We start from the raw sequence: 17,781 nt of genomic DNA, 5'->3' as shown, positions 1-17,781 counted from the left end.
CATTGTACAACTGGCCCTTACATTACATTAACCACAATCGCCAGTTTATTTACAATCTTATTTACGTCGCAAATTTTTATTCACCATAATCAAATAATAAAAATCGGTAACCAAATGCTAATTATCAAATATTTACATAACATTAATTACATAAGTGTTGGCTAAATAACATTTTAATAACCTCTCAAGATGAGTGAAAAATCCACTGGTGCTCAAGCCCAACCTCTTGTCAAAATTGGTCACTACATCCTAGGCCCCACCTTGGGCGTCGGAACATTTGGCAAAGTCAAAATTGGGGAACATCAATTAACTAAACATAAAGTTGCTATCAAGATACTGAACCGGCAAAAGATAAAAAGTCTAGATGTCGTCGGTAAAATACGCAGAGAAATTCAAAATTTAAAGTTATTCAGACATCCTCACATTATTAAATTATATCAAGTTATTAGTACTCCGACTGATATTTTTATGATTATGGAGTACGTCTCGGGCGGCGAACTTTTCGACTACATCGTTAAGCATGGGAAATTGCAGGAGCATGAGGCCCGAAGATTTTTCCAACAAATCATTTCAGGCGTCGACTATTGTCACAGGCATATGATCGTTCATCGTGATTTAAAACCGGAAAATCTGCTTTTGGATCACAATATGCATGTAAAGATCGCAGATTTTGGGTTATCCAACATGATGATGGATGGTGAATTTCTACGGACAAGTTGCGGATCTCCTAATTATGCGGCTCCGGAGGTACATTTAGTTTAAGTCGAGGTTTAAGTGTTCATTGTTACTACTTTATTTTGTAGGTTATATCGGGTAAATTATATGCTGGGCCGGAGGTGGACATTTGGTCATGTGGTGTCATTCTGTATGCTTTATTATGTGGAACGTTACCGTTTGATGATGAGCATGTGCCTACGTTATTTCGAAAAATTAAATCTGGAATATTTCCTATACCGGAGTATTTAAATAAGACGGTTGTCAGTTTACTTTGTCAGATGTTGCAAATTGATCCAATGAAACGTGCATCCATTGAGGATATTAAGAAACATGAATGGTTCCAGAAAGATTGTCCTGCTTATCTGTTTCCGTCACCTGTCGAACAAGACGCTTCTGTGATAGATACTGATGCTGTGTTTGAGGTATGTGATTTGTATCATTTAGAGAATGACACACATTTTCTTAACAAACATCATAACTTAAAATCGTCCATTCCAATCAAAAACGTACATTTTGCTTGCTGTTCAAGTAAATGAAATCATAAACTTAAAAAATAAGACAGTAACAAATTGCAGTGTAATTGAAGTAATTGAAAAGTTCATCCCTTTTTTTCCAATGTTATTTGAACAGATACAAAAAAAGAAAAAAACAATTTGGCATTGCTACTTTTTGAGCTTACGGAGAAATCATCAACTTTGTTATTATCTATGGCCCATAAAAAAATACATATCATATTAAGTAGCTTTTTTTTATTATGAATACAACAATATTCGGCAGACAAAAAAAAAGTTGGGGTTGATTTTAACAGGTTGGTGCACCTGTGCACAATGCCCTAATTGTGCGAGAATATCTATCGGACAAATTTCTTGGAAAATACATGTTACTAGTGTGATTACCCTAATTCTACCTGTTTAACCTGATTAAATGAAATTAGCATTTAAACAATTGTGGCAAAATATCCATACAGGGTGTTCCAAAATATGATGCAAATAAGGAAGGAGCTAATTCTTTGGCTTATTTTATGACTAAAAGTACATATAAACAGAGGTCCTTATTGATCTACAAGGTGTTAAAAGTTCACTTTACACTTTCGGTACAATTTAAACCTTTAATTTATCAACATATGAGAGAGATTATCCAAATAAAGCCCGGATCTACTGGACCATTTTCAAAATGCTAGTTTCATTTAGCAATCTACCAGTGGCGTACCGAAAAAAAGTTAAGGGGTAGAAAATGGCACTTGACCCCTAAAAAAAACAACACCTGTAGATTTTCACTACAATTGACATGACCAATGATAAACCCTTAAGTTATATATTTCAAATTTGAACAAAATATTTCATGTTAGCATCCTGTAGATCAGTAATGAAGCATTTCTTTATATGAACTTTTACTCACCAAATAAGCCAAAAAATTATCTCTTCCCGTATTTACACCATATTTAGGAACACCCTGTATATCTCGAGCATCACTGTTTTTGTAATTTTTTTGTCTTATCGAGTGACGTAAAAATTCAATATGGCGTCCGTTTAAAATAACGAAGTTGATGTCAATATGTTGAAAACCCCATTTTTAAACAAATTTTTCTACATCCATTGAATTTATCCCATCGAATCTTGCAACTTTTATTTGAACCTTTTTGAATAGCTCTCTTTGTTACTAAAATATTTGAACTTTTTTATAAATAGCGATTTTCAATTTTTTCCAATTATCTACGAAACGATTTATTTTTTTTCAAAATATCGCATGGGAATATCCGTTAGCATCAAAAACTACGCAACTTTGCCAATTTAACTGAATCTATAAGTATAAGAATAATAAGAAGGATAGCTATGTTACCCTAATCAATTTAATACACCCTGTGTATTATATGGAATAATATACACTATACAGGGTCGCTATTAAAAATAGAACGAAAGGTCTCACGCTCAAACCATTTGAGATATAACCATGAAAATTAAAATGTTTCCATTTGAAATTATTTAACATATTTTGAGGTTAAAAAGAATTTTTTTCTTATGCAGGGCGTTTGAGTGCCACTGCCATCTTGAATTTGTTTAATTGGCAACATAGGTCATGCGATACGTCATTAGAAAGTTTTTTCTATTTCTTACTACTTTAATCATGTATGGTGTTACATTAGAAAATCATGCAGAAGAATTTGAAAAACTTTGCTTTTTACTTTGAATTTTTGAAATATCTTTATAAACAACTTTGATAGAAAATAAAAACGATTTTGCAAAATTTCGATTTTTCAGGATATCTCTGAAAGTAGTTGGAATTTTTGCAGTTTAAAAACAACTTGTTGTTTTGTACACAACTTTGCCAAATTTAAATTACCTACCTATCTCTTACATGGTGACCCTCGAATTTGAGTAAGCCTGTATAATTTGTTTCCTTACAACTATGTATTGTATTACATGAGAGATAAATCTCAATTTTATGAAATATGGATGTCCATTATTTTCTAACTTAACACCATTCATAATTGAGGTAGTAATAAAGAGAAAAAAATTAGCTTTCTCACCATTACATAGGACATGAACTATGTTGCCATTTAAAGAAATTCCAGGTGGTGGCATTCCTTTTAACCTCAAAATATGTTCAAATAGAAGGGTTTTAATTTTGATGTTTATATCTCAAACGGTTTGAGCGTGAGACCTTCCGTTCCATATTTAATAGCGACCCTGTACATCACGTGGGAAGTTTAATTTTGGCCCATTGTGGTTGGTTCATTCATATTTGTCAAAATCCGTTTCACTATGCATGTGTTTTGAAGAATGTTTAGACCCCCCTCCCCCTCTCGCTAGTTTACTTTTTGGATATAGAGCAAAAAGACACGGTTTCAATTTCTGTTTAAAATGCTTGTATTTTTTTGTATTCATGTGGCAAAAGTCACTTTTTCAGAATCAAGATGGCGGTTTTGCTCTTTAATGACCATCTCATTTTACCACATGTTCATATATACGATAAGTACTTTCCGAGACAAAAGTTGTTTGCACGCTTAATTCGCCACCCTGTATATGTCAATTTTGATGTAAAGTTCTCTTTTAGGTATGTGATAAATTTGGTGTAAAGGAAGGAGAAGTACATAGTGCTTTATTAAGTGGCGATCCACACGATCAGTTAGCAATTGCGTATCATTTAATAATAGACAACAAACGAATTGCTGACGAGGCGGCCAAAGCGGAATTGAAAGATTTTTATGTGGCTGGAAGTCCGCCACCTGTCATAACAATGAGTCCTAGTCCTAGCCCGAGTCCATCCGATTTCAGTTCGAGCCCATTAAAACCACATCCAGAAAGGATTGCTCCATTAAGAGATAGAGTTATTGCATCTAACCATGCAGCAGCTGATCGCAGTAGAGGTAAGCTATTGTTTCAGAAATGGTTAGTAATTTAAATTGTCAATTTCGAATTTCCAACTTATATAACTTAACTTACTATATTTCAGTGAAAAGAGCAAAATGGCATTTGGGTATTCGTTCTCAAAGTAAACCAAATGACATTATGATGGAGGTGTATAGAGCTATGAAAGCACTCGATTTTGAATGGAAAGTTGTTAATCCTTACCATGTAAAGGTGAGACAAAAGAGTCGCCTTCATGACCGATATGTTAAGATGTCGCTCCAATTATATCAGGTATTTATTTATAAAAAAAAGTGTGATGTCTTACGCTTGACTGTTATAGGTGGATTACAAAAGCTATTTGCTGGATTTCAAAAGTCTCAGCAATGAAGAGGCTGAAGCAAACTCATGTGCATTATTAGGGTCTGTACCAACACCGATACAACTTGGTAATTCCGGTAGTATAAAAATGAATTCCGGTCACCACACGATGGAATTCTTTGAAATGTGTGCAGCTCTTATTATACAATTGGCACGTTAAATGAGTTGAGAAATTGCTATTATTTTTAGTATTTTGTTAACTAGCAATCGCCAAAGATAACTACCTAATACCTAAGAGAGTGCTAGAGCAAGTTATCAAACGAGAGTTGCTTCATAATTTATTTGGTATAGTAGTACTTAGAATTGGAATATAAGTAGTGGTAGGTGCGCCCAGGGCTCTTAAAAATCTACCTTAAAGTATGTATATTAATTATCTCTCCTAAAAATAAGTTATGTAATTACTTTGCTGCAATAAACAAGAAGCTTCAATTGGTGTGGGTTTCTTCTGTAACTCGTTCTCTGAAGGGTGAGTTCACTATGCTCATCCTCTGCTATATCCTAAAACAATGTATAATTAATACTGACAAATTTACTTCTAAAAAGGTACCTAAAGCACTAAATGACTGAATAAGAGGCTGTTTGAAAAAAACACTACGATATTCGATAACTTTAAAACCATGTGTTTATGGAAAAGATGCATTTTGGCAACAAAGAGGTTAGCAACCCTTCAATCATTTTCCAAAGGGACGTATTGATGTACACAGCTGAAGAGAGTATATCATACAGTTCCGATTTTTCACTGTATATGTTGCTTCCTCGCTCGCGCAGACTGCATTAGCTCCTGTCTTAGCAGTTCTAGAAGGGGGAGCCTCAAATGATCTTTTCTTCAGTTTAGTATGCGGGAAGTGAGATGAACGACTTTTACATGAATACTTACTGCTTGTGTTTTCACCTGTACTTTTCATGTTGAATTAATGGTAGCTGATGCCGGAGTAGAGTCATGCTATTTTGATGTTTTGTTATGTACATGCAATTTATTATTTTACGGTTGTGAATTTCTTAAATTGACTTGTGTTACTAAGTTGATTGCTCTGGTTTTATCTTTGCATTTACCATATCTTTTGTGTTTTATTAATTTGTTTAACTGCATTTGACTCAATACCTAATTTTTATTGTACGATTCGAGATCTGTATGATTGTGGATTTCTCTTTTACATTTTGTTTTCGTTGTTGATTTATTTCATATATTTGCGTGTTATCCCACGTTTCTTTGCCCACAGGTTTTTTCCTGGTGTGCGTAACGTATTTCATTTGATCTTGTCTTCTCTTACACACATAACTCTGCGTTTTATTCAGTTCCCGATAGTGTCGCGCATTCCAACACATAAAAAGAACCGCTATAGTTATATAGGAGTTGTATTTGTACCACCCAGTCTGAGACGTTACTTCAGTGATTACAAGCCAGGGAAAAGAGCTATTGAAAACTTTCCAAAATAATGTACTCACTATTTCTTCCTCACTTCTTTTCTAATTTGCATTTTATAGTTTTACAGGTCAGGTCAAGAAGATGTGGCGGCGTCACACCGGCTAACCTTAAACAAAATTACGGCAGACTCCCTTATAATTAGTGAATCGAAAAATAGAAACCTCACCTTGAAGTTAACGGAGCGGTAGCGAAAAGTTGCCGGCCCGTGTGGCGCAGTTCAGGCTTAGGTAACTGTGGTGCTAAGGGTCCCTGGTTCGAATCCGGGTTCGGGCATCGATATTTGTAAATGTATAGTGGGTTGGATTGATAGAGGAGCCTTGGCTGAAACCCCGCCCACTCAAAAATAAAGGCAAAATATAAAAAAAAAGTCAATTCCAATGAATACAGGTAACTTAATGCAAAAGCAACATAAAACGGTACGGATGCCATATGAATGTACGGCAATGATAGAATTAATACTGTACTTATAAATGTAATAGGCAAAAATGCAAAAGCAAAAAGATTTACGGAAATGTCAATATTTAATATGGTACTTACAAATGTAACTAGCGAGGATATAAAAGCAAAAAGATTGCGTGCGTTTTCTATTTATCGAAATGCCCTTTTCGGATAGGAAGAACTGGGACATCCATTTCGTACGCGATAAGTCCAACTAAATGAAACTGTTTTACTATCCTTTCCCCGATATCGGAAAAATATGGGATTGATATCAGACTTCAAGTTTTTTAAGCGCGCTTTTTTTGAAATAAAGCCTTGCTCAAAGGGACGGTTTTTTTTTGTAACTCTCTAAAATTAATTGCTACACACTTGTGATTTGCCGCATGGTAGTTTCGGAAAACGAAGTTCTAATAGCTTTCCTATCCTGGTTTTTCGTATACCATTAGAAAACTAAAATCGATTAATCGGTATGGACTCATAAGTTCGGGTATGACACTCAAGGAGAAAAACGGGCGCTTCAAATATAATCAAAACATAACCATAAATTGAGCAAACAATCAAACATTTACACAAAAAATGATATCAGTTTCAAACAATCAAAGTTAACAAACAGCATTTTTCATACACTTGGTCTAACATTGAGGGTGTGTGATAATAGGTCACGCTTTAAGCGAACGCTTAATTGTAGCGTACTTACACTAATATAATTGATAGAAAGTTATTCAAAGCGGAGTGAGTCAATGACGTATATATCTCCTATTTTGACCATCCGCACGTTAGTATTGTGTATTGCATTGAGGTAAAAAAATACCCCTCACTTTTTTGACGGAAATGCACTACCAGGAATCCGAATCAAACAAAATCTCGATGATGTCGGTCCGTCTGTACTCTCATTTCCGGCTAACGGCTGAACCGATTTGAACAAAATTTGGTACACATATTCTTAGACATAAAAGGAAGAGTTGAAAAGTTTTTGGACAGAATCGCGCAAGTGTGTCAAACTCCTATCCCATGTTCGGCTGAACCGATTGGAACCAAATTTGGTGCACATATTCTTAGACATAAAAGGGCAGAATCGAGTATGCGCAGGTGTGCGCCGGGTGTTATCTGTGCTAGCCACAACACATTTTTTGTTGTGTAATTGCACTGTTTACAGTTAAAGACTTTGGAATTATGCGTTAGAAAATGATTCTTTAACTTATCCTTATTGTTGGTTGTCTGCGTTGTTCATAATTGAAGACTTTTGAAATATAACGATATCTTAAAATTGCCCTCTTGTTAGTTGCATAATTGCATTGATTACATTTAAAATACTTAATTATTGCAGATAAAATTTTTGCAAATGTACCTATTTACTTTTACAGCCGTAAAAACTACAATAATGATTACTTCTGGCCATTGTAATTCAACAAAATGGCGGACTTGTACCACCAATATAGCAATTACAATGTGCTGCCACTAGAGGTCTCACTATTAATCTGAATCGCTAAAGTCACTATTAACCTGAATCGCGAATGATACCGAGATTTCCACAGTAAGCCGCGAAAGATGGGCACCCTGTATACCTTGCGTACTGTAGTAAAATATTGTAAATGTTGGCGACATTTATTGTTATAGTTTATTAGGTTTAGGTTGGTATTTAACCTTTGCTTTGTTTGGTTGATTATTTTGATAATTTCAATGTTTTTATAACAAATTGTACATAATGAATAATACAGTCAACTTAATTACTAATTGCTCCACTTATGTGGATTGTATGTGATGTTTAATCGAACATTTGTGTTTGCTTCCTAGGATAACCTGCCAAGAAAATTCTATTTCTCATTTATACATATTTTGATGCTTTTTGTGAATTTATACTTAACTTACTTAGGAGTAAGACCTTATCTTTATTCACTGCACCTTGAATGCTTTCCGAAATTGTAATAGAGGGAAGTGAAAATGCTTCCCCAGTCAGATGCACCTCGTCATGTGGCAGAAGCTCTACTTAGGTCAACAGGTTCATTACAAAGTGTTCAGCTTCAAGATCAGGACATTTGTAAGTGGCTTTCTTTTTGTACGTTGTTACAAATGAGATTCAACGCTCACACGTGCAATTTTGGTGTTAGTGATTAACACATTGTTATCTCTTGTTTACATCATCCGATCTTTGAACTTAACATTTTTCTATGCAAAAAATTCAGTTCATTTCGGTTATGTTTATGTGTTACATGATTTGTGTTGTTTTAGCAAGAAATTATAGCATAAATGCTAATCCTTCAATGCCTACAGAGTATGTGACGCAAGGGGAATTATTAGGGAGCCAACAAGGAAGCATGTCGAAGGTGCGACGATTCTTTTGCTTATTTGTTACCTTCGACTTAGCATTCAGCGGTCTACTATGGCTTATTTGCATAATGGTGAGTAATAGATCAATGTTGGGGTGTAAATAGATCTTGAAATAGATATTGGGCAGTAAGTAGTAATAAAGACATTTTGTGATTGCATGGGTACCATTGAAAGTCATGATCGACTAATGTTATATTGGTTGTGGTGTGGCATATCAATCAAAACATAACCTAGAAATGTTTTTCTTTTATACGTGGTGAGTCAAGATTATATGAAAACTTGAAGAGAGGAGTTTACAGCACAAATTAATTACTACAATATGAACTGAAAAAGTAAAAGTATGTCGCGAATAAGGTAAAAAAACAAGAGTAAGATTATAAGCTATCTGTCTTCAATAGGAACATTGGCAAATATACGGCAATCCACGTCACTACCCTAAAAACATTCTTTCATTTTTACACCCACCCCATTTGTTGAAATCTCGATTGAAACTTATTAGATTAAAAAAAAACACCTTTCTAAGAGGCTAGAGAGCTGAGATCTCAAACCCTCAGTCGGATGGACGGAATTCACGGAGGTATAAGCTGCATTTTTCATGAAAAATGCAAAATTCTAAGTATTTTGGGCTTTACCATCCACGTATAGGGAAAATGATGGTTCGTAAGACTGATCATATAGCTATATTTATTGAAGTCCTTTTCAAATCTTGTTAACTTTAACTTTTACACGCCAGTGTACCATGCGTCTCTCAATTGGGCAGACTTTTTAGAAGTAAAGTGATATTGTAAGTCAAAAACGAACATAAAAAACTTAAATTTATATAATAATGAACCAATACAGTAAAAGAATATTGTCAATTAGCCGTTTGTAGTTACTTTTTTATTATACAGGGTGTTCCAAAAGTCCCGAGGCGTAGCTATAAGTTTCAAATGAGTGAAGAATAAATCTGAGAATTTCCGGATCAATAAACGGTTATAAAGACTACATTATAGATGGTTTTACCCTAGGTTTTACCTTTCATACACTGAACTTTTAAGGGGTGATAACCCCAAAACTTTTGAATTGCAATCCTTGTCAAGTTGCACTTTTAAAACTTGACAGGGTTGAGATTTAAAAATTTCGGGTTGCCAACCCCTAAAAAATTCTCCCTTTATTAATCCCCAAATTTTCAGATTTTTTCTTCATGACTTGTTTTCTTGTTTTTTTACACATCGTGTACCATATATGTTGCAGTGAAAGATGAAAAAATTGGTAATTGTTTTTTTTACAGATAAATGGCGATAATATCAGCAATGCAATAGACAAACAAATATACCATTACACTATTCACACTTCTTTGTTTGATATCGTCTTAGTAGCAATATTTAGATTTCTTATTTTACTATTATTTTATGGACTATGCAGTATTAACCATTGGTTTATAATCGCCGTAAGTTATTTACAAATTTAAAAATTATGTTTTTAATAGGTAACATGTTTCAGCTATCAACAACGGCTACTTCCATATTTCTTATAGCAAAAGTATTCCAGTACAGTGTAAGTCATTTCTATTTCATTTGTTCCTGTGTTGTGTATCAGTATCACAGTTTCACAGTACACAAAAAATTTCATATCGTGTGATTGCAAAAAACAGTAAATAAACATTTATATAATTTTTGTATATTTCATAATGTGGTATCAGTGTGACAGGGAAAAGATAACTACTGCTGTAATAGATAATTGATCATTATGTCATCCATATGCTTTTGAATTTGTTCATTTTTCAGTGGGTGGACTCCCGCCAACCAGTCTTCGAAGTTTTATTCATTTTAACATCGTTTGTAATATCATGGGGTGAAGCTTGGTTTTTAGACTTCAGGGTGCTTCCTCAAGAATTTAGTTTGACGCGGGTTCTTGTTAGTAAGTATTTGGTTTATTTATATTATATTTTGTATTTTTTTAAAATTCACTTGAAGCATTCTTAAAAGTAAAACGGATTGCAGTTCTGTAGTTTTGTTCTCAAAGAACTACTATACTGCATTCATTATAAGAAGGTAGTAGATGGCGCTGTGTTTGAAGATAAACACACACAGGAAAAATATAAAACGCACCAAATTATTGTAAAGTAGAAATATTCAGCATTGCGAACAGAAATAAATCTTGCATTTAAGAATAAGACAGGCTAAAAGTGAAGACAATGTTACAGGATTTGGTATTAAAGATTCTGACTGACTAACTAAGTAGAGTTTTATAATGACGGAAATCATGTTTTAAAGATTCGATCGTAATAAATTATAATTTACTGGTTTCCTTTAAAAATTATACAGAGAAGCATCGTTTATACGAAAATTAAAACATCCAAATGATTTTAGATGCGTCAGATAATGAACGCGCCCCATTAATCCGTAGCTATGTGCAAGGATTACCATCGATGTATACAGAAAGCATCGGTAATTTCTATTCTCCACTTGCAACCCCAGAGGGATCGATTCATGATGTCGATCATCCTCAAAGGCGTTATCCACAGCTTACATTATCGCTAGATCAAGTAAGTAATGCGTATTCTAATTTTATTTGTGAATTTTTAAAGTAGGAGAATTCATTTGAATCCGTAATATTGTGTCGACAATAAAAGCTCACCTAATACAGATATATAATTCAAAACGCGGGAATGGTTGATATTACATGCTTCTCTACTTTTACAGTCTAATGTTATTTATTTGTAGGAAAATGATTATAAAGGCAAAGGTGCAAAAATTCTTCAGGAGTCGTGGAGATTATTGACCAATCCAAACTGGAAGTTGGAGAAACGGAGTGCAGAAAATGACGTTGTTTATATTTTATCCGTGCCCAATGGAGGCAAAGTGTTTAAGATATCGGTAAGTCTTCTCAGTTAATTTTACAGTTTGAGTGTATAAGTTTTTAGGCTTCCATTAACGCATCGCCTCAATTTCTTTTAGAAGAGCTTTTTTATAAGGCAGAAAGGATTCCTCAATGGAACCCGGCTCTCTTAGAGTCCCATAAAGTTCAATCTATAGATGAACATACTGACATTTGTTACCAAGTTACAGCTGGCGCTGCGGGTGTCGTAGCTGTTAGGGACTTTGTCAATATCAGGCATTGGGGAGTTATTGAGGGATGTTACGTTATTGGTTATTCAGCTACTGAACATCCGGCCATACCTTTATGTGAAAAATATGTTAGGTAAGAATATTTACATTTAATGTGTTGTTTTTGCCTTTTTTTGGAATTAACAAGGTTATAGATTAGGAAAGCTGTTCTTTTTGTAGTGGGAATACATCCTCTAGGTTTACAACCATTTATTGTGATGGTTTAGAGGATCACTGTCTTCCAATACTTTAGGACGATCCTTCCTGGTCTACTGTTCAGAGCAGGATAGGTGCTTTTTTTAGAAACCACAAAACCAGTAAGGATATTCTAAGGCGCACCTTGTATAAAAAGTATTCTCCTTGTAACGGGAATGAAAATTTCTTCAGTTACAATTTTTACCACTTATTTTGTATATTTCTGATTTATCACAGCATATCCAGATTGTGTGGAAGATGACAGATCTCAAAGATCAGTTATGCCTCAAAGTCCTTTAGTACTGTGTAACTTTTATTCATTGGTGTAACTGCATAATAGTCATTCATTGACGATAACCTTGATAACTTCCTAATATATGTGTTCTTTTTTGCAGAGGTGAGAATGGAGTTGGGTGCTGGGCCATGAAACCAGTACCAGGCGAAGTAGGGAAATGTACCTTCGAATGGGTCCTTAATACAAATCTTAAGGGATGGATTCCTCAATACATTTTGGACAATGCGCTTGTGGGAGTTTTGTTAGATTATGTAAAAAATCTTAGAAGACACTTAGTTAAATTGAATGAGTCAGGTTTAAGATAGAGATATGTGTTAAAGTGAATGACGGAATGATCAATTGCTGAAAGAAATTTGTATTTTTAATTACGACTGAATTCTGTATTCTTATGTAAAATACAGTGGATTTGGAAAAATCGCAAATATTTTAGAATTATTATTGAATGAGATACTCTCATTGCGTTTTTTTCACGGTACTGTAAATTTCATGTGTCATAACTGTAAGTTAAAGTTATATTTTCATAAACGTTATAATTGTAAATATTAGGGATATAGCATTTTAATTAACTATCCTTTTTTACAATTTGATGCAGTATACCAAAATGAGCTAATAAATGATAATTGAATTGCGAAACATTAATTTAAAAAATGTTGACATTTCCAGGAAGACTCGAGTCACATTTTTGTGTTTGGCATGGTACACTCCATATTCATGTTTCAATTAAACTACATTGTTAATAAATGTGATTTGAACTAAACAAATTCGTGCAAGTCTTTCATATCTCAGTTAAATTTATCTGATCAAGAACCTCTAATGTGAATACATTTGTTTCCATGGAAAGTAACTGTCAGATAAATTTAATAGTAAGGTGAAAGATGGTGCCTTAGTAGATTAGTGTTCCTTAACTGTGATTTATTATATCTTAACATGTAAAAAGAATCAAATTGATCTGAACATATTTATAATATTATTATTTACGATAAGTTTGCTGTTTATATATTTTTTTAGGGTCCGTCTTTCATGTAACCATTCAATCTACTGAATAAGATTAATTGAAACATGAAAGCTGGTTCTTAAACTACAAATCAACTAACCATATAATGAGATCTAGTATCTGTGATTCAAATAAACTACCTATGTACATTTTGTATGTCTAAGGAAATATATTCTTTTTGTAAGATGCACAACTTAGATAGAAACATTTACACTGCTACATTAAAATGTTTCTTATTATTTCAATGTCTCCTTTTTAACCTTACTAATCAACATACTACATGTTTTCTTTTGATTTGGTATACAGGGTGGTGATTTGCGTAACGGATTTCAATGTAAAATTCATAACATGCGATTATTGGCTCCCCAAATTATTTTAGAGCAAACATGTATTAAGGTTTTTTGTAGAAAAAAATTTTTTACGTTAATGAACCTTATTAGTTTTCAATTTTTTGCATAATATAGACAGAAAATTGGAAAAATAAAACTCCCATCTTTTTCAATAATCTGTGATGCCATGGAACCTGTATAATCGGATGAAGTACAAAAAAGCGATGCCATAATAATCGCTACTTGTGCAGAAAATAAATGAAAGTTATTAAATAAATATTAAACAATAAAAATTGCCTATAGTGCGCGGTTTCTGGGAGCTACAATGGCGAAATCAGAAAAGTTATTGAATATCGGGATATTGAACAAAATAAGAGTTTTTTTAAAGGAATCTTCTACAGACAATTTAATTTATGTATAAAAAACTGCATAAGCCACAGTGCAATTATCCCCTTGACAGCGGCAAAAGTTACCTTCAACTTTTACAGCGACAAAAGCACTATAATAGTGGTTTTTTCACTTATTCATTTTCGAACAAATTATCGCATTTATTAGTTGACAGTTTTTCTCATCTAATTGCTATGTAACGCACAGATATTCATTACCTAAACAACCCAAATTTACTCAGTAAAATACAATAAACCTCTTGTGCAATTATAAGTGAAAATCAAATTTAGGATAAAAAAATCTTCACATAACTATCTTCACTAAATAATTACAAAGCATTGTTTTGATTTAAATTAACAAATTCTCAATAAAACAATTGATAACCAAAAGTTGAACATTCGCAATAGATACAGTGCACAACATTTTCCTGCAAATTCCTGTTGTGCAGTTACCTTGTTTGGTTACCTGCTTGCAACATACGCAAATGATGAAGCGTACCTCACATCAGTAAAAATATAAATCAGTTGGTGAATGATTTCAATTCAAATTCGCTTAATCAATATATCTTCGAAGAAATAAAATATTTTACGTGTTTTGAAAAAGATTCGATTGCTGCCCGCAAAGCGAAAGCTGGTCCGTCAGAAGATGTGCTGGGAACAAGCAGTAAAAAAAATTGTCAGAAAAGTAATAGTTTATTGAATAATCTTATACACTACTTATTGTTTTCACATTTTTCAATATAGTTTCGCTGCGTTCCTTCTACACACTTTTGCAACCGATTTGGAAGTTTTAGTATCCCTGCTCCTAAGAAACATAGATATATGTAGTACATATATATCTGCAGATATACTCGTAGAGCGCTTGGGGGGAGTTGTAAGCCATTGTTCCTCCCTCCTCGATGTCTACGAGTATATTGCTCACAATTCGTTTTCCCCACAGTGATGCCTTCCACTTGAATCCTCTTGAATATAAAAGGGATAATTAATTATGGATGAAGCAAAAATCTTGGAAATTGTAATATGACATAAACATCAGCTGAAACAAGATAAAAACGCAATTATATCCTCCCTACGGAGTTTTTATATAGTGAATCGGTCCTAACGACAATATTTCCAAAATGCCGCAAATTAGTGAATCCAATTTGCGTTAAATATAACAAATTAAAAAGTAATCGTAAACGATTTATAAAAAGGGCATTTCCACTTGCATTCATTTCCCATTTGTAAGATGCAACTTCTGTCACAATCGTAAAAATCCGGCCACAAATGTAGCGTTGCATATGTGCAATCCTTTTTTGACGTGCTACTTCAATTTCAGTTTGTAAGAAGAATTTCATTTCAATGCTTTCCTAAATAAGAAAGTTGGAACTGCGCGTGCGCAAACCTAAATTTTGAAACTAACGTTAGATTTTCCTTTGTTCCAAGCGCCTATGTATCAAATTTCACTTTTATGCTTCCATAGATAAATAAAGTTGGCACTGCGCATGCGCAAAATAAAGTTTTGAAACTGGCGTTTGATTTTCCTTTATTCCAAGTGCCTATGTATCAAATTTCGTTTAAATTCTTCCATAAATAAAAAAGTTGGCATTGCGTATGCGCAAAACCAAATATTGAAACTGGCATTTGATTTTCCTTTATTCCAAGCACCTATGTATCAAATTTCACTTAAATGCTTTCATAGATAAAAAAAGGTTGGCACTGCGCATGCGCAAAACCAAATTTTGAAACTGGCGTTTGATTTTCCGTTATTTCAAGTTTCATTTAAATTCTTCCATAAATAAAAAAGTTTGGAATTCGGTTTATAAATGATCGAGATGCGAAAAGGGCACTGAGAATTTTGATTCGATTCGACTCAACTTTTGGAATTTCGTATTATATGACTAAACCTATGCCCATCTTGAATTTCATGCAATTCAGTTCATAACTAACGGAGATGTCAATGCGATCCGAGATTTCTAAACAAAGATATCGTACACACGGACAGATAGAGGGACAGACAAACAAAGGAACAGACGACATACCAACAAACAGACGACAGACAGTAATACAAAATTATAAACGATCTCTATATAGGATCGTTAATAAACGGCAAACGTGTAAAATTGTGGAACATGTAAAAAAACGGTTTGTTGGTTTTTTTACAATAACTTTTTTAGCAATAAACGCAGAAAAAATTCCTTCCTTGGTGCAAGCCTCGACACCATAACGAACCAAATAGCAATAAAGAACTAGTAGCGTCTCAACGAACGAGCGGACGAACGGGCGGACAATTTGTCCGGGACAAAGTGGCCACAATAGCGCATTTTTTTTATTTTTGTGGAAATGCGCTAAAAATATGGATGATGGCAATTAAAATTTCATGCGTTCTCAACTAACGCCTCAACAGTTTAATTAAAATGTAGTGCACTCTGTCACAGCTCACAGGAGAAAGAGGAAGACCAAGGTCGACAACCAAAAAGTACGAGACGACGCAAAGCCGTCAGGCGGCCTTGTACGACGCCGGCACAAAGCGCACTAAAATTGAATGGCTCAAATTCCAGCAATAGATGGAGCCATCTAACGGGCTTTCAAAAATGAGTTGCTGTCGAGTCGCCTTTGGAAGTTCAAGTTAAATACGATTTCCCATGTAAACAAAAGTTCCAAAGGTGACTCGACAGCAACTCATTTTTGATCGCACAGTATTAAACTCTCTGCTTCCCAAAAGGTACGAGAATCTTTCAACAAAATATACCGTGAACAATAATAATGTAAATAAACCCATTGTATAAACCGTTACAAGTGTTGGGTCTCCCGTGCGGAAAAGTTGCTTTTGAAGAAACTCATTTTTTTAATCTTAAAATGAGCTATGAAAAATATAAAAGAGTGGTTGTTTTGTTTTGTTTTGCTTGGGGTAAATGTGATGTGGCAGCAAACTAAAACGTGCTGCTGCTGCACACCGATGTGAGCATAGCTTTCCTGGTCGCAAACGTTTCAAAGCAGAGCTCCGAACTCTGCTAAGGCAAAGCCAATTCCTGCTTTGACGGCGTTTCAAGAAACAACCAGCTCTCCACCTGCAGAATCAGTTGGCCTCGCCATCCACCTCGCGCCACGTTTCATCAGCCAAAAAACCCGCTTCCTGCGCTCAGTCATATCAGTAATACAAAGTCGCACTAAAATTTACCAATATACAGGGGGTCTATTTTATAAAATTTAAATTTGATATAAATCTGCACTCTTTCTTTGAAAATATTTTTAGGTTCAACACGCCCCGACAATGAACTTATAAATATATGCGTTGATAAATCCACTATCTTCCACTCATCCTGTATATTAAAGCCCACCCACGAATTTGGAAGTTTTTCCTGTTACGTACCTACAAATGAGCCCCAAGCAATTTAACTACCGATATAGGTAAATTTAAGGAATTTGGAAAAGTTTAAAGTATAATTTTGTATTGCTGTCTGTCAATAATTACACAGCCTTCTCCATTACTAAAATATTTTCTAATCTTTTTCTAAAACTTTTAATCATTGTAAAATTTGGCTGGGATTTTGGTTTTTTTAAAAAAACTTTTTTCTAAAATTGTTTTAGAATTATTTGTCTTTTAAACGTTGTTCAAAAATAATTCTAAAATTATTTCATAATTTTTTTAACATCCTCTCCTAGAAATGATTCCTACAGTTTTTTGTGTAACATTTTTAACAAAATCTCATTGAAACTGAAAACTACCTCTTACCTTACTCTCCACTGTATGTTTTAAACGGGAGCAAAATCATCGCGTAACGTTCAGTAGTCAAAAGTGCATTTGTCCATTTGAAAGGAAATATGGCATTAAACAAAAATTTAACATTTTTTTAAATATACGTCTTAGTTTGGT

General features: G+C 34.0%; 3 protein-coding genes across 3 annotated transcripts in view; 2 read left to right on the top strand and 1 right to left on the bottom strand.

Annotated features, from left to right (window-relative positions):
* Nucleotides 1-17,781, bottom strand: part of LOC116158809 (uncharacterized protein K02A2.6-like) — a 217,487-nt gene that overhangs the window by 78,368 nt on the left and 121,338 nt on the right. The gene's annotated exons all lie outside the window — the stretch shown is intronic.
* LOC116158812 (5'-AMP-activated protein kinase catalytic subunit alpha-2) lies at nucleotides 12-4,878 on the top strand. The gene is made up of 5 exons (XM_031471658.1): nucleotides 12-747; nucleotides 804-1,139; nucleotides 3,772-4,084; nucleotides 4,171-4,358; nucleotides 4,408-4,878. Exons 1-5 carry the CDS (start codon nucleotides 190-192, stop codon nucleotides 4,603-4,605), a joined length of 1,593 nt encoding a protein of 530 aa, XP_031327518.1. The 5' UTR covers nucleotides 12-189; the 3' UTR covers nucleotides 4,606-4,878.
* Nucleotides 7,942-13,394, top strand: LOC116158818 (steroidogenic acute regulatory protein-like). The gene is made up of 9 exons (XM_031471663.1): nucleotides 7,942-8,347; nucleotides 8,539-8,708; nucleotides 9,908-10,066; nucleotides 10,120-10,173; nucleotides 10,404-10,536; nucleotides 10,989-11,164; nucleotides 11,343-11,495; nucleotides 11,543-11,820; nucleotides 12,317-13,394. The coding sequence occupies exons 1-9, from the start codon at nucleotides 8,251-8,253 to the stop codon at nucleotides 12,519-12,521; spliced, it is 1,425 nt and encodes a 474-aa protein (XP_031327523.1). The 5' UTR covers nucleotides 7,942-8,250; the 3' UTR covers nucleotides 12,522-13,394.

Source organism: Photinus pyralis, unplaced genomic scaffold (genome assembly GCF_008802855.1).
Source record: "Photinus pyralis isolate 1611_PpyrPB1 unplaced genomic scaffold, Ppyr1.3 Ppyr1.4_LG1, whole genome shotgun sequence".
Lineage (NCBI taxonomy): Eukaryota > Metazoa > Arthropoda > Insecta > Coleoptera > Lampyridae > Photinus > Photinus pyralis.
This window is presented reverse-complemented; position numbering and strand designations above follow the sequence as displayed.

Excerpts from the sequence above, each read along its gene's own strand:
- LOC116158812 (XM_031471658.1), top strand. The coding sequence starts at position 190 with ATGAGTGAAAAATCCACTGGTGCTCAAGCCCAACCTCTTGTCAAAATT. Across the intron at positions 748-803 it reads CTAATTATGCGGCTCCGGAG|GTTATATCGGGTAAATTATA; the intron begins GTACATTTAGTT and ends TTTATTTTGTAG. Across the intron at positions 4,359-4,407 it reads TGTCGCTCCAATTATATCAG|GTGGATTACAAAAGCTATTT; the intron begins GTATTTATTTAT and ends TGACTGTTATAG.
- LOC116158818 (XM_031471663.1), top strand. The coding sequence starts at position 8,251 with ATGCTTCCCCAGTCAGATGCACCTCGTCATGTGGCAGAAGCTCTACTT. Across the intron at positions 8,709-9,907 it reads TATGGCTTATTTGCATAATG|ATAAATGGCGATAATATCAG; the intron begins GTGAGTAATAGA and ends TTTTTTTTACAG. Across the intron at positions 10,174-10,403 it reads CAAAAGTATTCCAGTACAGT|TGGGTGGACTCCCGCCAACC; the intron begins GTAAGTCATTTC and ends TTCATTTTTCAG.